Source organism: Vipera berus (genome assembly GCF_964194415.1).
Source record: "Vipera berus genome assembly, chromosome: 2".
In the NCBI taxonomy this organism is placed as follows: Eukaryota; Metazoa; Chordata; class Lepidosauria; order Squamata; family Viperidae; genus Vipera; species Vipera berus.
Genome location: NC_138203.1, coordinates 50488984 through 50510742, shown reverse-complemented (window position 1 = coordinate 50510742; position 21759 = coordinate 50488984). Strand labels below are relative to the sequence as shown.

General features: G+C 37.8%; 2 protein-coding genes across 7 annotated transcripts in view; one reads left to right on the top strand and one right to left on the bottom strand.

The window, feature by feature from the left end:
- DCP2 (decapping mRNA 2) overlaps positions 1-21759 on the bottom strand; it is a 76804-nt gene that overhangs the window by 5419 nt on the left and 49626 nt on the right. For 3 of the 5 annotated variants that reach the window (XR_014024868.1, XR_014024870.1, XR_014024871.1), the window contains 2 exons: positions 16257-16671; positions 8164-8737 (listed from right to left, as the gene is read on the bottom strand). The exons of 1 other annotated variant lie outside the window; for it this stretch is intronic. The gene's annotated coding sequence lies outside the window, so the exon portion shown is untranslated. Of the gene's footprint in view, positions 1-8163; positions 8738-16256; positions 16672-21759 lie in introns of those variants that run through there. One more of the 5 variants, XR_014024869.1, reaches the window with a different exon arrangement.
- Positions 1-21759, top strand: part of MCC (MCC regulator of WNT signaling pathway) — a 214042-nt gene that overhangs the window by 173054 nt on the left and 19229 nt on the right. For both annotated transcript variants that reach the window (XM_081315724.1, XM_081315725.1), the window contains exons 9-13: positions 8001-8147; positions 16609-16698; positions 17729-17877; positions 18874-19014; positions 20498-20598. In XM_081315724.1, coding sequence (XP_081171850.1) covers positions 8001-8147; positions 16609-16698; positions 17729-17877; positions 18874-19014; positions 20498-20598 — 628 coding nt within the window. The remainder of the gene's footprint in view (positions 1-8000; positions 8148-16608; positions 16699-17728; positions 17878-18873; positions 19015-20497; positions 20599-21759) is intronic.

The window sequence follows — 21759 nt, the reverse complement described above, 5'->3', positions numbered from 1 at the left end:
AGAAGGATAGTTTGCCTACTATAGAAGAATGGGTGTTTAAAGTTTTGAATCTTGCAGAAATGTCTAAGATTTCTGCTTATTTGAAAGATCATTCACAGGAAAGATATATTTCAGTTTGGAGGAGATGGATAGATTATATTCAGAACAAATATGGGACTAAAAAGTTCCATTTAACTTATGAGTAGATTTTAGTGGGATATTGTTATTGGTACTTTGTTTGTAGTTATGTTAAAGGGGAGTTAAAGCACATTATGAATTTGGTTAATTTTATATTATGCATATTTTTATTTAGAATATGATTATTATAACTATAATCCTGTATTTAGCTCTGGGAAGTGGGGGGGGAAGTGGGCGGGTTTGGGGTGGGGGGGATTTGGGGATATATTGTAAAACTTTGTTTTTGTAAAACTTTAATAAAAAAAACAAATGGTCAATGGGATGCTGAGAAGTATTTCAGTAATTGGGGAAAGTATTGGTAGGATCATAGGAAAAAGAAATTACAGCGAGAGGTATTTATAACAGGTCCTAAAGGAGCCTACCAAGATATGAATGTAGTCCATGAGCTAAAAGGTTCTGTCCCTGGTCTGTCTAATCAAGTTATCCTACTTTCTATAGTGACTACCCATAAACAACTTTTCTTCAATACTCAATAACATGAATAGGAAAGTTATATTTATACTCCATGAATGCATTTAAATCCACTTCGAACCCAGGTCCTTATCACATTTTATGGGAATAAAATCTATAAAATAACATTTTGATCCCTGTGCTTTTGTTCAGAATAGATCCTGCACTGCAATTATTGATCTCCACCCCTGAAAGAAATAGTCTCACTTGGTGTAAAATCAAAAGTAATATGGTTCTTTCTTTTTCTTTTTTCTTTGCTATTGTTAACCTGTAAACTTTGGCCCATAACACAAAAATTGAAACATAGGTTTCTGATCACTTAATGCAGAATTTTTATTCTTCATTTTCTCATTGCATATTGAAAATTAGGAAAACTTTGTACTCTAAACTAATGCTAATTTGCTTAACAGTAAGTTTATTTCTCCCTGGAGGAATCTGTCTGTAACAAATGTCCATGTCAGGCACATGATGTAATGGTGTGCACCAGGGAGCTTATTTGCATTTGTAATACAGACTATAGCTGCCACACAAATTAATGTTTTCTCTGACCTATTAAATATTTTATATATGAAACTCTAACCAAATGGGACTTTATATTACTTCCCTAGGGGATGCGACAGAAACCCTTACTTTAAATTTAGTTTTTCTTCTGTACACATTAAATTGGGTACATAAAAGAAGTCAAAGCTTAAGAAATCAATAGGGCTGTTTATTACTTTAGTCCAATATCTGTAATCAGACAAAGTGCTCTCAGTTGGGTTTTGGAGGCTTGTTAGAGGATTAATTAATTTAGATATTTAATGTATTCAGTTAACAGTTTGTTCTACTTTTGAGTATAATAACTAAGACATGTACCTCTTCAAGGTCATTAGTAAATGAAGTAATTACTTACTTTTTAAGTGTGCACATAATGTGGCTTTACTTCTTTGCAGAGTAGCCATATAAAAAAAGAGCAGTCAGGTTATTAGATTTGTTTGCTATCTATAAAAGCATTTGTACTGAAATATGCATATAGCTTAATAATTCTGTTCACAAATTGACTTATATTAATACATTAATATGTAATATTGTATTATATATTGATACAGTACAATACTATGCAAAATGTTTACAAATTCATATATATTAATGGTATATTTTTAAAAATGTGTACATCTTAGTTAAATAAAAAATCAGGGTGATATTGTATACCTATGTGGTTCCTATTTATCTATAACTCATGGAAATATGTGAGCAATTTCTAAACAGATCTGCCTTTACTTTGATCTGCAGTACTGCATGTGTATTTATAAATACACAATATCTTCAGTTTAAAATAAACTTGGATAAATAAACATGTTGAACATCTGTTTTAGATCAAAGGTACAAATCATTCATATCTATGTTACTAGTAAACATATTAGAGATAAAATCATTTATTTTATTTTTTAAAAAATATGAAAGCCCTGAAAACTAGAAAAGTAAACAATCAAGAAAGCAAACCTAATATGCTATCTCCTTTCTGATCTGGGAAACTAGAAACAATGTTAAGCAATTCGCTAATGTGTTGCATATCTCCAGTGCTTTTTTTCTAAAAAAAAAAAAAAGGTGCCGGAACTCAGAGGTGCTCTCACTGGGAGCGATGCCGGTGTCTTGCTATGGCGTCACCGCCCGTCCTTTGCACCCCCGCCCTGCGGCTTGGGGCCACATGCCATGGGGATTCCCCTCCCCACAGCCGCCATAGGGATTCCCCTCCCCGCAGTTGCCACGCCACGGCCTGTGCTGAGCCTGGAGCTGCTCCGAACCTCGACCCAGAGCTGTGTTCCTCGTGGCAGTGGTCTCCGGCGCCAAACAGCTGATGGCCTCCGGCACCGGCACTTGTTCACTTACTGCCCCGTTCCTTCCAAATGCAGTAAGTGAGCGAGCGAGCAAGTGGCGTTTGGAAGCATTTGGAAGCAATGGGGCAGTGAGTGAGTGAATGAGCAAATGGTGTTTGGAAGCGTTGGGGCAGTAAGTGAGTGTGTGAATGAGCAAATGGCGTTTGGAAGCAATGGGGCAGTGAGAGAGTGAGCAAGAGGCCTTTGAAAGAGACGGAATGAGTGGGGGAGAGACTGAACGAGGTGACTTTGAAAGAGATGGAGGAGTGAGTGAGAGCGATTGGAGGCTTTTGTGAGCAAAGTGTGAGTGAGTGACGGGGCTTTTGCGAGCGAAGGGTGAGAGAAAAAGGGAAACGTGAAGGGGAGAAGGGAAAAAGAAAAGGCACTGACTTCTGACTTCCTCTGTTACAGGAGTAGAAGGAAGCATTAATATTGAACCTCAACTTTTTGCTTTTCTATAATATTATAAACTAGCCATTTCTATAACAGTAAATGAATCTAACCAATGAAACCCAAAATACCCCCCCCCTTTTCTTTAGTCATCAAGTTTTTGACACCTTGTTAAGCACTGGTGGTGCTTGAATATTGTCATGTCCTAAAAGTGGTACAATTTCTGAAAAGGTTGAGAAGCCCTGATGTAAATGCAGCCTAAATTGTTTATTGCCATCCTATTTGCAAATAATATCTTACTTACCTAGTTGAGATGGTGTAGTTGGGCAGCAGGGAGGGGTGCAAAGTTCCTACCTTCACTGCAGACAACTTGCCTGTGCAATGTTTGCCGGCCAGATCTTTTGGCGCACTCGACAAAGCCAATAGGCCAGGCATAGGCAACCTTGGCTCTTTTGTGACTCGTGAACTTCAACTCCCGGAAGATGTTACATAACATAACATCAACTGGAAGATGTTAAACTGTACTTCTGTTTCTTTTCTTCCCAAAAAATTGTTTTAATGAGTCCTCTCTAAGCTCTGCTAATCAGCTTGTCCTGGATTGTTTTGCCGCAAAACAGAACGGTTTGCAAGTTGTAGTTGAGACAGCTCATCTCATTTTAGATATATCACATATAATTGAAGATTGTAATTAGTTGCGTTTGCACGTTCAGCAAGTGTGATGTATTTGTGCTGGCATTTCTAGGCCTCTTTCCAACCACATCCAGAAAAATTTGTAACAAACATTGGAATTCTCAAGACCATGTTTGGTATTTCCCAGCAATCTGTTACTGGAAGGAAAAAGCAATCCCTGCTGCGTTAGTGATCCCAGAGAAGCATTTGCATGTATGCAGGTATCCTTAGGATGCCATAGTTATGGATGAGAAATATTGGTTGCAAAGTTGGCATTTCTGGATGTAATACAGATATTTTGGACATATTTTTGTTTCTTTGCATGTTTGATATTTTTAAAAGGCATATGCTACTGACTATGCTTATGCACATATGTAACATCTTTTTGCTAGGATACATGACCACTGCTTGTCCAAAATGTGAAAAGTGAAAGATTGTGACTAAACAAAATTTTAATGTACAGATAATACCACCAGAAATTATTTTAGCTTTTTTTAATAAATGTTATTGATGTTAAGCTCACCATGGAAAACATCATATATTGTTATGTATATACTAGGTTAATTATTTAAAGACTGAAGTGCAACATAACTAGATTCTAAATAATCTATTTTTCAAAACACACAACAGTCCAAACAGTAAAAGTAAAGTCCAAATTAAGAATATTTCATTCTTAAGAATTGTTTAATTTAAAGTGGTTTAGTTGTAATAGATGGTTATAGATTCAAAATAGTTTTCAAGCGTACAGTATGTACAAAAGATACCATTTTTTTCTAGCATCAGCTAAATTAGACATATTACATTGAGAAAAATGTTTCTCATTTTTTTCCTGTTACCTTTATTGATTTCATTGCAGAGATGTTAACATAGGAAATAGATTATTTTGTTATCTAATTTTACCTTCCAAAAGACAGAAGCAGATGAAAAATGTGAGGTTCTTTCCTGTTGGCTTTTTTGAATTAGCTGTTTTAGATTCTGAAAGTTTAGTTCCTAAAGAAGTAACCTTGTAAATAATTTTAATGTCCTCCTCTAATGCAGGGTAGGCAACCTTGGCTCTTTTATGACTCAAGGACTTCAACTCCCAGAATTCCTGAACCAGCATGGCTCAGCTTGGAAACCTCTCTCTTTCCCCTCAGTGTGGCTGGCTCAGGATTTCTGGGAGTTGAAGTCCACGAGTCATAAAAAAGAGCCAAGATTGCCTACTCTTGCAATAGGCTTTCGAAAGCCAATAGAGGGAGCTTTTTTTTTTTGCAAAAAAAAAAAGGTGCCGGAACACTGTTCTGAGCATTCTATGAGAAAAAAGCCCTGCATATCTCTATGTTGCTTGACCATGATTCTAAAGTATCAGCAATTGATTAACAAGTTAAACCACAACTTGTTCTTCAATACATATGAAATTATATTCTATGCTAGCATATGATTATTTACCATATATCTTATACCCTTAAATGATGTCAAGTTACAGGAGGTTATATACCCCCTTTTCTTAATTATCAACATTTAATGATAAGAGTATTCAGTTATTATTTTGAGTCGGGGAGATATATAATATTGATTATGGAGCCTTAGGGTAGAAAAATATGAGATATTGATGTATGCCAGCAAACAAATATTTCTCAAAGGTTTCCAGGATTCAAACAATTTATTTCCTGAAAATCAGTTCAGGCCAAACCTCAATAGTATTGGATAAATAATAAAAATATCCAGTTAGTTAACAATGAAATTATCTCAATTGTCCCCTTTCCCAACTGACATTTTATGTATTTTCAGTGTTTGGGGAATTTAAATGTCATATCCATGTTTGATTTCATAACATTAAATTTTAAAGTTGTTTGTCACTGGTTTCATTGGTAGAATTGAAACATAAAGATAAACCATTTCTGCTTTAAAATATTACTTACTTTCAGATAGTTTTCCATTGTTCATCAGGTTTCTTTCAGTAATTCAGGTAATGAAGTTTTAGTGAAACTAATTTTCTATTGTGTTTAAAATGGTTAATACTCTTCTTTTTGTTCTTTTCAGTGAAATGCAGTTAACAAAGCTTCCATGACATCTATCTATTCAATTTAACTTTCTTTTTCTGGCAATACTGCCAAGCATAATACCAAAATAAAGCCCCCATTTATGTTTTTTCCCTAAAAATGCCTCTGGCATTCTGGGAAATAAAACTAAAAAATTATGTTTAGATTTGGCAATTTGTACTATGTACAATGTCCCAATTAATTTGGTCATTTTTAAAGAAAATCTTCAAAAATTATGGTTTTACTAAGGCTATTTTCCTAAATATCTTTAATTATAAGCAAAGTGGTCTCTCTTCTGCAATTACCTTTTTTTCTTATCAATTTTTTTAAAGGTTTGAAATACAATTATTCACAATGTCCTCCCTCATTTCTGTTAAGTTGACATTAATAACTCACATTCGTTTTTGAAGTTTTTTACTCAACACACATTTTTGAAGCCTTATTTCAGAGTGATACTGCAGATGGAAGATTGCCAGGTTCTGTTCTTCATATTAAGTATCTGCCTCAGGTTTTAAGATCAGAAGTTTTACATTACGCTCTGTAACTATTTTGATATGCTTCAGAACTTGCAGAAGCAAAGCATCTCTCTGCCTTTTAATAAAGCAGGTTTTTTTTTCAAATTTCTGAATGAGCCTGAAAAAAGACGTGGCCGCTTTAACAAATAGCAAAGTGGTGTTGTGTATATTTTTTCTAAAATGTTTCTTCCAAATCAAATGAGGCCATTTCTGACTAGGCTGCCTAAGACTTAAGAGAAATCCACAAAGCTCAAATGGAGAACTATGGAATGCCCTTCTTTGGAGATGCTCCTAACTTTTTACTCCTTTCACATTTAGGAAAAGCATCAATACCATCTTCATCCATGTCCTTTGAGGTAGACCATAGATTTTCTTTTCCTTTTACTCTGAGCTACCTTGTCTGCTCAGTAGTTAAAACATATTTGGAATAGTCAGTACTATTTCAATTCTACCCGAATTAAAGGAGTAGAGGGCCATAAAAAGGGAATCAGTACAATATATACTGCTGAAAAAAATAAAGGGAACACTTAAACAACATAATGTACTGTATTTAATAGTAGGATGTCTTATCTTGTGTTCCCTTTATTTTTTGAGCAGTATATATCCTAAGATAAGAATCCTCTCAAGCTGATTTTTTAAAACCTGATAAGGAGTCCTTTGTCTTGACAACAGATTAACTAAACATACTTGGATGATCTTTCTCAACTTCATAATTTAATAACCCAGGAAAAACCATGATGCAAACTTGTCTTTCCCAACCCTTTATTAATCTTCCCTTTTCCCATCTTGAGTGCTGGATTCCTGTCTTCTTTATTCAGAAATCAAAAATAGTATCTTAACAGGAATTTTTATGCAAACTTAGTTAACACAATGATTTAAATTTATCTTATGTGAAAGGAACAAGAAAAGAGCACAACAGACTAATGACTTATTTCCAAATTCATAAAGACAATGAGAAAGCTCCTAAAGAATACCAATTATTTTGGATATTAATCTATCCTAGTAACTGCAATATATCTCCTAACAGTGAATTATATACAGTATTAAACTATTTAATCTTGCTGCTTAAGCTTTGTTAGTTTAGGTCTAGATCTGACTTTTCCAGAACAAACAAACTTTTCAAGAATTGCTTTTTGGAGAATCATCTGTATCTATAGTTTGTTTCTAATTCATGTTCATCTTAAAATTCCCTTAACCCTTTGGCATATTTTTGGCCACTCTGTTGCCACTGGCTGACTGCAGTTCAATTTTTCTCATCACTGAATTTTCACCATTCCCAATTAACTAGTGAAGTGAATTATTTATCTTTTGCCAGGCAAAAATTGCCCATTTTATTTTATTTGTTATTTCCTAAAGAAAAACTAAAGCAATACATAATATTGAGATTTCTTATATACCTTTCTTTATATCTGGAGAAGAAAATCAGTAAAACATGTTGCATTGTCATTTAAAATAAATTTATCCTCCCAGTTATTTCATTGGTTCTTTGGAATTTGGATTCTGGGCAGACACAATGTTTTGATCAATTTGGAACTCTATGTGTCCCTGTGTTTTTTTTCAATTATGCTATATATTTTCAAATATTTGATTCTGTATAAAAGCTCTGTAACACAGTTATCCATGCCATACATCTTTTATGTTTCTTGCCAGAAATTTATTGATTGCATCTTCAGTATATGCTTTCTCTACAGACAGAAAATGTTTTGAAACTATGATGATGTTAGGTAGAATGACACAAAAATAAGTATCCTTTTGTGCTATCAAGAGTCCAGGGAAAGTTTTTGAGTCAAAAATATTGAAGGTTTGTTATTATCATTTATCCCAACTTGAAGCAGAATTGAGTATCTCTAACTCTTACATTACCAAAACAAGTTAAAGAGAATAAAGAAATAATATTGGCTTATATAATTATATTTTTGTAGGTCAGAGAACTACAGACCCGATTACAGAGTGTTCAGGCAACAGGCCCATCAAGTCCAGGTCGCCTCACTTCTGCAAACCGTCCCATTAATCCTAGCACTGGAGAACTAAGCACCAGCAGCAGTAGTAATGACATTCCCATTGCTAAGGTGAGTCCTAGGACATTACTGCTTACGTTTGCTGCTCTGTTGTGCTACTATTCTACAGTGATCCTGAACCAGCAGGAGAAATATTTTTCTAAAAAAATGTCAGCCTTGTTTGGTCATAACACATGTATTCTAGTTTATATATGCATTTTAAGATTTAGTTTCTGAACATAGTACCCGAGTGAAATGAGGAGAATCTTAGAAGTGATTGTAAAGGTATGCAACAGTTATGTGGGCCCCATAAAATATTGGGTTTTTTTATAAATTTTTATTGATTTTTTTTAATACAATTCAAAAGTACTTATTCCATAAATGTGTTGTCTGAGTTATCATTCATTAATACAAATTGAATTCCTAATGCCTTATTCTTTTCTCCAGCCATTGATAAAATAAGTCCAAAATTTGAAAATATTCTGTTTCTTCTTTTTTCTTTCAACCTCAAAGTAAGTCTGTCCATTTCCGCACAATCTAGAATTCTTCCTCTGGTAGTATTTCTTCATTTTTCCAATATCGTGCGAATATTATTCTTGCCACTGTTATCACATGTAAAATCAAGTATATACTTTGTTTGTCAAGCTTTTCTGGCATTATACCTACTAAGAAAAGTTCAAGTTTAAAATCTACACGTTTTCCCAACATCTTTTCTAGCCAAGTATGTATTTTTGTCCAATATCTCTTTGCTTTAAGAGATGTCCACCATACATGGTAATAGGTATCTGACTTGTGATTACATTTCCAACATCTATCTGACATATTATTAAACATTTTTGCTAGTCTTACTAGTGGCAAGTGCCATCTGTAAAACATTTTATATAAGTTTTCTTTGTAAGAGGTTGACCTTGTCAATTTATAATTTCTTTCCCACAAGTTTTGCCATTTCTCTAAGTCTATATTGTATCCAAAATTCTTTGCCCATGTTATCATTGTTTCTTTTATTTGTTCATTTTCCATTTTCAAATTCAATAAAAAGTTATACATTTTCTTAATTAGTTTCTCATCAGAGGTTAATAATATCTGATCAAACAAGTTCTGCTCTTTATGAAATCCGTACAATTTAACATCTTTATCATATCTCACTTGTATTTGTAAATATACCCACCATGATAGATCAATACCCTGATTTCCCATCTCTTGTTTACCGTATATACTTGAGTATAAGCCGACTCGAGTATAAGCCGAGACCCCCAATTTTACCCCAAAAAACTGGTAAAAGTTATTGACTCGAGTATAAGCCGAGGCTGGGAAATGCAGCAGCTGGAGGCTGGATCCCCCGAAAGACGTCTCTGCTGAGATGAGAGAACGGGGTGGCAAGCCGCCGAGAGAATGGGGCGGTGGAGTGCTCTGCCGAGAGAATGGGGCGGCTTGCTGTTCTCTCGGTGCAGCACGGCAGAGGCTGGATCTCGCGAAAGAAGTCTCCGCTGAGCGAGAGAATGAGGCGTCTCAGCGCCCATTTTCTCGGCGAAGACTTCTTTCGGGGGATGCAGCTTCTGCCGCCCCTTTCTCTCAGCTGCCCAGTGGAACAGCTTGCCACCAGAAATCAAGAGTGCTCCATCACTGGAGGTTTTTAAGAAGAGACTGGACATTCACCTGTCTGAGATGGTATCGGTCAGTGGTGGCGAAACTTTTAGAGACCGAGTGCCCAAACCGCAAGCCAAAACCCACTTGTTTATCACAAAGTGCCAAGGCAGCATCGGCATTCTGGTGCCCTCGGGGGAGGGGACAGGGAGGCGCCTCTGAGTGCCGCCTCTGGCACGAAAAAAAGGGGGAGCAAAAAATGGGCCACCGTACCGCAAGGCACAAAAATGCCAACCGCCGCGCCGCAGGGTGCAGATACAAGGCACCGCACCACGTGAGAACGGGGCTGGGCTAGTGAGTATCACGCAGGCACTAGCCCCGCCCCCTTTGCAGCATGTGCCTGCTCGTGGCCCCGTGCGCGCATGCACGCATGTAAAATGCTTCCCCCTCCCTTTTCTTCCAGTCCACCAACCGACAAGGACCTGCTGCTGGCAGCGGTGGTGGCGCACGTGCCAACAGAGAGGGCTCTGAGTGCCACCTCTGGCAGGCGTGCCATAGGTTCACCACCACTGGTATAGGTCCTCCTGCTTGAGCAAGGGGCTAGACTAGAAGACCTCCAAGGTCCCTTCCAGCTCTATTCTATTCTATTCTATTCTATTCTATTCTATTCTATTCACTTTCTATATTTCTATTCTATTCTATTCTATTCTATTCACTTTCTATAATTCTATTCTATTCTATTCTATTCACTTTCTATATTTCTATTCTATTCTATTCTATTCTATTCTATTCTATTCTATTCACTTTCTATATTTCTATTCTATTCTATTCTATTCCATTCACTTTCTATATTTCTATTCTATTCTATTCTATTCTATTCTATTCACTTTCTATATTTCTATTCTATTCTATTCTATTCTATTCTATTCTATTCTATTCTATTCACTTTCTATATTTCTATTCTATTCTATTCTATTCCATTCACTTTCTATATTTCTATTCTATTCTGTTCTGTTCTGTTCTGTTCTGTTCTGTTCTGTTCTGTTCTACGTTCTGTTCCATTCCATTCCATATTTTCTATTCCATTCTGTTCCACTGTCAGAGCCCATCGGAGGCAACCCAGTCAGCCCAAACAGGAGTTACACTAAGGCTATGCAGCCTCTCCTCTCAACCTGAACCCCTCCTTACCTTTCCTTTTATCTGCATCCTATTTTTAACTGCCGGCTCTGCCCTGCCCTATTTTGTCCTTGAGCACTCGTGAGCTCATCAAGAACAGAAGGTAACCGTGGGGTGAAAGGCAGGGCAAGATCTGCAAGATCCCCATTTGCATTTGACTTTGCCATCCCATCTGGTTCGAGATAACACACCACACACACACACACAGAGAGAGAGAGAGAGAGAGAGAGAGAGAGAGAGAGAGGATGAGGATGAGGATGAGGATGAGGAAGAGGATGAGGATGAACGAATTTTGCAGCTGCTTCTTTAAAAGCTCTCTTCTCTCAGGGATGACCGAGATAGTGAATTGCAAGCAGAAATGAATTTCTCCTTCCGTTTCTGATCCGCGCAAACACCCAAGCGTGAACGCCATCACCTGATAGCTTGGGTGCCTGTTCAATTCGTTAGAGAGAGAGAGAGAGAGAGAGGGGGGGGCTTTCTGTTTGTTTGTTTTACCACGAGTTGACAGTTGGGCAGAAACCAGAGGGGGGGAAAAAGAATTTCGGGCTTCGTGGGAACCGAGGAAGCAAAACAAGATGCAAAGTCTAAAATCTATAGGCTCATAAACCACCCCGGTTTCTTGAAACAAACCGGGATTTCTCTACCCCAACCTTGAAACCATGGATCGAGTGAATCTCTTTACCGAAGAATGTGATGAACGGGAGAAGGTGAGTCTTCGCCGAGAAAATCTCAGCGCCCATTTTCTCGGCGAAGACTTCTTTCGGGGGATGCAGCTTCTGCCGCCCCTTTCTGTCAGCTGCCCAGCTGAGAGAAGGGGGTGACAGAGGCTGGATCCCCCGAAACAAGTCTCCGCTGAGACGAGAGAACAAGGTGTTTCTTTCTCCCCCCCCCCCCCGCTTTTGCCGCTTTTGTGTGTGCGTGTGTGTGTGTGTGTGTGTCCCATCTGCAAAGCTTCCGAGGAAGGAGAAGCAGGATACTGGTTGGGGGGGAGCGGCAAAAGCGGGGGGGGGAGAGAGAAACGGCTCCGCCTTTGGTTCCCCCTCCTAAAGCACAGGGGCGCTAGAGAAAGTTTGGAGTTGGGTAAGGAAGGGCAAAATTCAGGAAGAAAAGCGGGGCGGCGGGCGAACGGGAGACCTGTACAAGGGGGAAGGGGAACTCTCTGCTTTGTGTGTGTGTCTGTGTGTGGGTGTGTGTGTGTGTGTCCCATCTGCAAAGCTGCCGAGGAAGGAGAAGCGGGATACTGGTTGGGTGGAGGAGGCAGTGGCGGCGGCGGAGGCGGCCGCAGCACCGGCAGTCTTCCGCTTTTGCCGCTTTTGTGTGTGCGTGTGTGTGTGTGTCCCATCTGCAAAGCTGCCGAGGAAGGAGAAATGGAGGAGGCAGTGGCGGCGGCGGAGGCGGCCGCAGCACCGGCAGCCTTCCGCTTTTGCCGCTTTTGTGTGTCTTTGTGTGTCTCCTTCCCCGGCAGCTTTGCAGATGGGACACACACACACGCACACACAAAAGCGGCAAAAGCGGAAGGCTGCCGGTGCTGCGGCCGCCTCCGCCGCCACTGCCTCCTCCACTTCTCCTTCCTCGGCAGCTTTGCAGATGGGCCACACACACACACACACACACACACACACACAAAGCAGAGAGTTCCCCTTCCCCCTTGTACAGGTCTCCCGTTCGCCCGCCGCCCCGCTTTTCTTCCTGAATTTTGCCCTTCCTTACCCAACTCCAAACTTTCTCTAGCGCCCCTGTGCTTTAGGAGGGGGAACCAAAGGCGGAGCCGTTTCTCTCTCCCCCCCCCCCCGCTTTTGCCGCTCCCCCCCAACCAGTATCCTGCTTCTCCTTCCTCGGCAGCTTTGCAGATGGGCCACACACACACACAAACACACACACACACACACACAGCAGAGAGTTCCCCTTCCCCCTTGTACAGGTCTCCCGTTTGCCCGCCGCCCCGCTTTTCTTCCTGAATTTTGCGCTTCCTTACCCAACTCCAAACTTTCTCTAGCGCCCCTGTGCTTTAGGAGGGGGAACCAAAGGCGGAGCCGTTTCTCTCTCCCCCCCCCCGCTTTTGCCGCTCCCCCCCCCAACCAGTATCCCGCTTCTCCTTCCTCGGAAGCTTTGCAGATGGGACACACACACACACACAAGCCCAGCGGCCAGACTGCGCTGCCTCCCCAAGGGCTCCTAATGGCTTGCTGCCCCGCGTGACACCGCTGGCTGACGCTAGCTCGTCTCTCTCTCTCTCTTCTTTCCTCCCTCCCTCGGTCTCCCCCTCCCCCTTTTCCGGCTCAGCCCCACGTCACCAGGAGACCAAAACGGGGACATCATGGCAGAGCAGAGGAGACACAGGAAGCGGATCCAGGTACCGGGCTGGCTTATCTCCTCCCTCTTTTCGCAACCGCTCTGCGGGATGACTTTCCCTTTTCCTTCTGGCTCACCCCCCCCTCCCCCGCCCGGTCACCCTTCCCTCCCTCCTCCCCCTCCGCCTCCTCCGAGGCCGCCGCCAGTCAGCATCTCTCCTACCGTTTTTGCGGCTTTTCCGTCGCCCCCGCCGCCGCTCCCCCTTCCCCGCAGAGCCGGCCGCATCCAGCGCCTTCTTCCTCTGGAGGGAAGCACCAAAGCCTCGGCCGCGCGCAAGTCCTCGGTAAAATTTTTTTGTTGACTGGAGTATAAGCCGAAGTGGAGTTTTTCAGCCCAAAAAGTGGGCTGAAAAATTCGGCTTATACTCAAGTATATACGGTATATTTTAAATTCCCTTCAGGGTTTAGAATATCTTTATATATCCACATTTTCTCAAGACTGACTAAATTTGGATGTACAAATACTTCCATTGTTGAAAGCCATCCTGGAATTTTCAAGTATATTTTACATTTTATTTTTTCCCATGTTAGTAATAATGCATTTCTAATATAATGGTTTTGAAAATGTTTATGAATTTTATTTTTCCCATACCATAGGAAGGCACGCCAATCGAGTTGTAGGTCATGTCCCTCCAAATACAACAACCTTTTATTTCTAAGATCCATTCTTTTACCCGTGTTAGTACTGATGCTTGATAATATAAACCCATTCTGGAAGGCCAAAACCTCTTGTAACATTTTCAATTTAATTCTAGCTTTCTTCCCTTGCCAAATAAATTTTAAAATTAGAGAATTTAAGTCTTAAAAGAGTTTTTTCTCCAGTTTTATAGGTGTTGTTTGAAATAAAAACAATATTTTTGGTAATATGTTCATTTTCACCGTAGCAATTCTTCCTAAGATCAACAGTTGCAAGTTTTTCCATTTTTCCAAATCAAGTTTTATTTGATTCAGTAATTTACATAGTTATTTTCTTTTATCAATGAACACCTTGCTGTCAGGTATATTCCCAGTATTTAACCTTTTTGACTATTTGTAATTCTATTTTTCTGACATTTTTTGTTATCTGTAAGATTTTTAACTATCACTTTAGTTTTTTCTCTGTTTATCTTCAGTCCTGCTATCTCTCCAAACTGTTCTATCTTTTCCAGTAATTTAGGATTCCTCTAGGATGAATACCAAGTCATCTGCAAGTCATCGCATTAAAATCTCCTACTATGCAAATGTTTTGATATTCCATTTATGCTATTTTTCTATGAAGACTTTGATTAAATTCTTCTTGCTTATTTGGTGCATATATCGCTACCAAAAGTACCTGTTTTCGATGTAAAAAATATTTTTACCATCACAATTCTTCCTTCTTCATCTGAATAAATCATTTTAGAATCTATTGTCTCTTTAACGTATATAGCTACTTCTCTTTTTTTGTTATTGTGCTGATGCATTAATAAAGTGTCCCAATTTTTGGGTATTCCAAAAGTTTATAGTATTGGGGTTTTTTATATGTGTCTCCTGCAGACAAATTATATCAATATTTAATTTCTGCAATTTTTTAAAGATTCTGTTCCTTTTTGATAGGGAATTTAGTCCATTTATATTCACTGAAAAAAATCTGTTTTCCTTCTCCATTTTATTTACTTATATTTATGTCTTGTCGATCTCGTCCTCTGCTCTCTTGCCATTCCCTCTTGATCTGGCTTATCTTTCTCTTCTTCTGTTTGTGTAATTGTTTCCTCTGTTGTTTGTTCTGTCTGTTTCTGGCCTTTTCTGTCCTCTTGCTTTTGTACTCTTTCATCCAGGAATGCTCTGTTTCTTTCTTCAAAATCTTCTGCCTTCCAAACTGAATCCAATTGATATCTTGTATTGTTCCAGTTGATTAAGATCCCTTCTGGCATTAACCATCTAAAGTTTGCACCTTTTCGCAATTAACTTTGTAGTCAAAAAGTGATATTGTTTTCAGGTGCCCCTTATTCTCTTAGGAATCTGCTTCAATACCACAATTTCTTGTTTCCGTTACAAATCTTACATGAACGTCTCTAGGCAATTTGTGTATTCCGTCAATTTCCATTTGTATCTCCTCTCTATCTGTTTTTAGATTCTCCGCCAGTAGATTGATAATCACTTCTACTATATCTTCTTCCTTCAGGTACATTCTGGAATCTTAAATAGTGTACAGCGTTCTCTACAAGGCTGCAACTTCTTCTAAGCTTTGATTTGCTTGTTCTAGCCTTTCATTTTCTTCCATTAATGCCTCCATTTTTTTATCCGTTTCTTCTGATTTATCTTCTATTTTCTGAATTCTTTATTTTTGGCAATCATTTGTTGATGGGAATCAAATTGTGTCTTTATATCAATCATTTGCTCATTTAGCTTATCTAAGTTGTTTTTTGTCTCTTCATGAATTTTCTGCATTGTTTCTTGAATTAGCTGTAATGTGGCTTACATTTTTTGAAAACTATTTGTTTTTTCTCGTTGTAACATTGTTTCAATAGATCCCTGATTTGCTGGGCTAGATGTTCCAGAAGAGGGTGCAGAAGAGGATTTTTTGTGATTTTAGTGAGATTTGGTGCACTCATTTTTCAAGTGAACAGGTTTAGTAAATCCACGAAGAGAAAAGGAAAAAGAAAAAAAGCCAACTGCCCTAGGCTATAATCCAACTGTGAAACAAGCCAACTGCTTTAGGCTAATCCAAATGTTCCAATTAGTTTAAAAATGTAAAAAGTCCAATTCTTTTGGTGTTATTTTAGTATCTCCTCTCACCACTAGTCCTTATTTACTGCATTGTCTATATCCAGGTTTAAAAAAGTTCTTTTTAAAATGTTTTCACACAGAAAATAAATAAATAAATAAATTCCATGTCGTAAAGATTAGCCAAATTTTCTTTAAATCAGTCCCAGTTTCATTTTGATATATTCTTTTATATTCCTTCATTTCATTCCCCTATTTAAAATTTTTCACCACTTTTGACTCCCTTCTTCCCAAGTCTTCCTGGGGTCTTTGTTTTGGAAATTTATCCATTCAGGGGATTTTTATTTCTAAGTCCACAGAGAAGAGAAATAAGAAACAATCTCACCTGGATCTCAGCACATTGTTGACAATCAGCTATTTGGCAGCATGCTGTAGCATGCCGCATTTTTTTGCTTTTTCCTGATTGTCTGTGACTTGGGCTGCTTGTGCCTTTCTTCTGTCCATTTGAAGAGGTTCCTCAGTTCATTTGGGCCGACCGTTGTTGGCTCCAAGCTTCCATAGCTTCCCTTCCTCTTCATTGCCTCTCCAAGGCAACTTTCCGACCCCTTGGGGTCTCCAGACGGAGTGAAATCGGGCTAGGAAACCAGAGCTCTGATTTCTTTTGCCTGTCTCGTCATGACAACAAGCCAGAAGTCATTGTTGTGATTTGTTCCCCATTCTATCTTGATTGTTTCTAGATTGCGGAGAGAGTGAAGCTTTCAAAAACGAGGTCAGAATCCTCAGCATCTGATCGTCCTGTCCTGGGATCAGAAATCAGTAGCATAGGAGTAAGTATAATATCCACACAAAATGCATACTTAGCTACTTTAGTTGACAGTCATGATCAAGATTGTTTGAAGTCACAGAAATAAAAGCAGTTCTCATCTTAAATTAAGTTATTCATGTTTTGGGTATTTCTCCTCCAAAGTATGAAAGCAAAATTTCTTTTTATCCTTCAAGATAAAGATAGCCATTCTAGGAATGTGTATAAAACAGACACAGTCATGCATTTGGATTCTGCAGTAAACATCTACAGTCAGGGTTGCATTTCCTGCAGCTGTTTTTAGAGAAGGCAAGCATTCTAATGGAGCAGCTTTAAAATACATACTCAAGGGTTATGTTTTTATGTAGCTCTGTTAAAAGTTATATGAGGAATATTAGAGAAAATTCAGACGATATGAACTAAGTTTGGAATACTGATTATTCCTCTCCCCATCAACATTTCCTTTTCTTAGTATGTTGATAGAATATTTTGAAAATACTTCTTAACAATGTTCAGTTTCCTTAGACTCAGTTGAATAGAGTTGACCAAATTAGTATACAATCTTCATATAATGGTCTTATCATTTCTTAAGAGGTGATAGAATTATTAGGAATGCACTTAATTACATAACTAGAGGAGCATGAGAAATGGCTATTTCTTCTGAGGTTATTTTTTCATGTACTTTGTACTTTATGTTTCTTATTCTTTTTTTATTTTTCTACTTGGCCATTCATTATAGAAGTTGCAGGCTAATCCAGCCATGATGTGAACATCTAAAGCAGATTCACACTGAAGTTTTATTAACTTCTTTTGTTCGTCGCTTTTAGCTTGAAGGCAAAAATGAAAAATATAATTTCTAGGAAAACTCTATTATGCTTATATTTGTTCCCCACTTCTTTGTATTCCAGCACATGTAAATCTGAGCTGAGCAGTGGCTAAGTCCCCAGAACATAAAATTATTTTAATGACTATTCCTGTTATTTATACAACAAGGGACAAAACAATATCCAAATAATAGATCCATTCTTAACAATTTTCTCAAAATCTGCCTACAGGTATCCAGTAGTGTGGCAGAACACCTGGCACATTCTCTTCAAGACTGTTCCAATATACAAGAGATTTTCCAAACACTCTACTCACATGGATCTGCTATCTCTGAAAGCAAAATTAGAGAATTTGAAGTAGAAACAGAACGGTTGAACAGGTAAGATGACATTTTTATGTGCAGAGCCACTTTGCAACAGAGTAGATTCCCCTTTTTAATTTTAATCCAAAGTTGGCACTGAAATGATTTACATGAGAACGGGCCTTCTCCATTTTGAGACAAAGTTATGGGGGGAAAAAATCTGAGTTTTATCTGGCATTTACATCTTTTGTTTTCAAAATTAAGAAATTATAATTTAGGAACACGTTTATCATTTTTACTGCACATTTTCACTTATTGTTTGTCACTGTTAGGAACTTTTAAAAGAGAAGCTCATAAATATATTAAATAATTGGGCCATGAATTTATCTGCATAGGAAAATATATTGTGAAATAAAATTGACCCTGTAGAACAACTAGATATGCAAACTCATTATCAGTGCACAAATGTTAGTAGATTTTATATTTATCAAAAAATCTTTACATAAGTGTAGAGAGGGAAAGAGCAAGAGTAATCTCTTTCAGTTAATTGATTTATTAACTTCTTCATTTTGACTTTTATGAATTATGCTTATGTCAGCTGAATGGCAATATGGAAGTTTATGATAATTAAAAGAGGACAATCCTAATTATTATCTTTCTTTCAACAAGATAATGAAGTCATTAGTATTATGTCATAAAGGAATCTGTTAGTCTTTCCATATTGTTCTGTAAGTCATAACAATAGCTGATGTTATCTCCAAAGAAATGTGGTATGAAATCTTTAAGAGTGATTTGGGTAGATCAGAGTGAGAGAAAGAAATCAGCAGGAATTGCCAAATCAGACCACCATGTGAGAGGATTACACTCCCCAGCCTCATACAAATTCATAAAAGAACACACCAGTGGCTGATACTTTATCCAGTTAAGGCCCTTGATAGGTCCAAGGAAAGCATAGATGGTTTACATCAGTTTTCCTCAACTTAAGGATTGTCTGTAGAAGCTGTAGAACTCCTAAGACAGCGTAGGGTGGCAGCAACCTCTACATGAAAACTAAGAGGATTTTCTTTTCCACAGTCGCATCGAGCACTTAAAATCCCAGAATGATTTATTGACAATAACTCTGGAAGAGTGTAAGAGCAATGCTGAAAGGATGAGCATGTTGGTTGGAAAATATGAATCCAATGCCACAGCCCTCAGGCTGGCATTGCAATACAGGTATAACAATGGAGAATATATGAGGGGAAAAAATAAATGAACTGATACATGTTCTTACATTGTTTGATTTACAGATAGTACTTGACTTACCATCAAAATTTCCATTGCTAAGCAAGGCAGTTGTTGTGAGTTTCGCCCCATTTTACGAGCTTTTTGCCACAGTGTTAAGCGAATCATTGCATTTGTTAAATGAATCATGGGGTTGTTAAGCGAATCTGACTTTGCTTGTTAGAAGCTGGCTGGGAATGTTACAAGTGATGATCAGGTGATGCATCTGTCATAAGTACATGCTACTTGCCAAGCACCTGAATTTTGATCATGTGACTAAGGGGATGCTGCAATGGTTGTAAGTCGAGGACTACTTGTACTATAAAAAGTTTAAGGACTGCACCAAAGCATTGTGTTTTCTCTTTATTTTACTTAATTTCTTGCCTGCTGGCATTACTGTTTCTACTTAACAAGTGAATTTACAGAAATAACCGTAAGTAGGCCGTTTTCCATTTCAAGGCCACAGGCTCCATTTTCTAGACCAATCCCTGTCCCGGGGCAGGAATTCTCAGACCATTCCAGACAAATTGCTACCAGCCTTGGTTTGAAAACTGTCAGTTTCAACTCCATAGGGCAAGTTGTTCCACTGTTTAATAGCTCTGACAGTTGGGAAATCACTTTATTTCAAATTTGTATCTTTGCTTTTATGGGATTGTCAGTTCATATGACAATATGGGTATTAAAGGAAAGTGATGTATATTTGTATTTAGCATTTATTTGGTTCATTTTTATACTCCAACTTATTTCATTTTAAAACTCCAACTTATTTCCACATTAAGGCTTAACAAAGTATCTAAATCTTATTTTTAAGAACAATTTAGCGAAACACATAATGTTATCAAACTGCTAATAAACAAACAATCCATGTTTGTTATAATTCATGATAAAAATCCAAAATATTTTGGTACTAAAAATGTCTTCAGGGAAGTTCTTTATCAGCTATTCAGGCTATTCCTTATTCAAGCCAAAGCAAGACCTAACAGAAGAAATGCTTCAAGGAAAGAGTTTCTGCTCTTCTAATGCTTATTCATCCAATTCAATTGTCCCATATTTTGCTCTGGGATGCCTGGTATGTTGTAGGACATGTGGAGAGAAAAAGCACCTGGCTTGGTTTCATCTAAACTACTTGGTTCTATTCTAAAAAGTAGGTTTCTGGAACGGGTGTGGTGATGTGTTCTAGAAAAAAAAATAGGAAAGTTGTTCTATAATTTCATAATACCTAGAGTTAAAGGCTTCTATTCTACAATCAAAATTTTACTGTGAATTTTATTCATGCAGTTCTCATGTTATATATATGAATTATTCAAGCTTATTTAGGAACATAGAGACCACCAATGATCACCATACTTGCTAGTTTCCCACTCACCAGAGTGGGGGTTTAAATAGATTAATTTCCTCCACCAAATACACTGATACAGTCTTTTTCTCTCCTCAGTGAACAGTGCATTGAAGCCTACGAGCTGTTGCTAGCATTGGCTGAAAGTGAACAGTCTCTCATTCTTGGACAATTCAGAGCTGCAGGTGTTGGGTCTGTTGGTAAGTGTTCACTTTCCCTCTAATAATCCAGTTTGCACTTTACTGGCTATCCATCACCCTTACAGAGAACATTACAATAATGAATTGTCTCATGACTACCGACTGGTATGTGCTTGTTAGGACAACCTAGTACAGTTAAAACAAATGATTCAACTGGAAGCTAAATACAGAATGCAAGAAAAAGTGCTTTGAACAATAGCTCATCTTGTTATAGGATTATTAAATGGAAATCCATAAACAGTCACATCAACAATGATTGAGAACGTTAACTATTTTATACGTGTGATTAGTAATTTAAAAATGCTACTTTTCATCCAGTTTGTTTCCCAAAATTAGGCATCTGCTGAAGTATTTCAGAGCATGGAAACAACATGTTTAAAGATTTAAATTCATTATATCGGCATCTCAACAGTCAACATGTTATATAGAAGTTTTTAAAGATCAAATGATCATATGATTTCATTCTTAGAAGGCAAATGAATTTCAGTCCTTTGTTTTAGCAAATTGGAATTAATTATTCACAGTCGCTATGGAGAGTTCCAGTATGAGTCTTTTCTTCTAAATTGAAAACAAATTTATTTAAGAAAAAAAATATTTATTTTAAAATCTATTTAGAACAATAGCTTTAAGAAGCCAAAGTTAATTGTATTCTTATTTTATATAAAATGCTAAATACTTCTGACAAAAGCTATTCAAAAGAAAGAAATATAGCTTTTGTGATTTAAGTAATTAAAAATATAAAACTATAACATGTCCAAATAAAAAATATTATGCCTGACTCCTAGAAAATCAGGACTGAACAATAGTAACCTGCTTCTAATCAAGGAGAAAACCAATCTAGAACTAAGGAGAAATTTCCTGACATTTAGAACAATTAATCAGTTGAAGTCCACAAGTCTTAAAAGTTGTGAAGTTTGGAGACCCCTGATCTAGAGCCATGTGGGACTATAAAGCAGGGGATTAGGGCTCTCCACACTACCAAAAGCACTTATTAGAATTTATTGTCATTATGGGGTCTGTAAAAGCTGTTTCAAAACCTTTCTTTCCTGTAAGCCCTTCTTAGTGGATTTGGAAGAAAGCTTCAGATTGTGGTCTTGCTGAAACATGCAAACATTCAACTTCAGGTTTTTCATATTCATCTTTGTACCATTTAATGCAAAG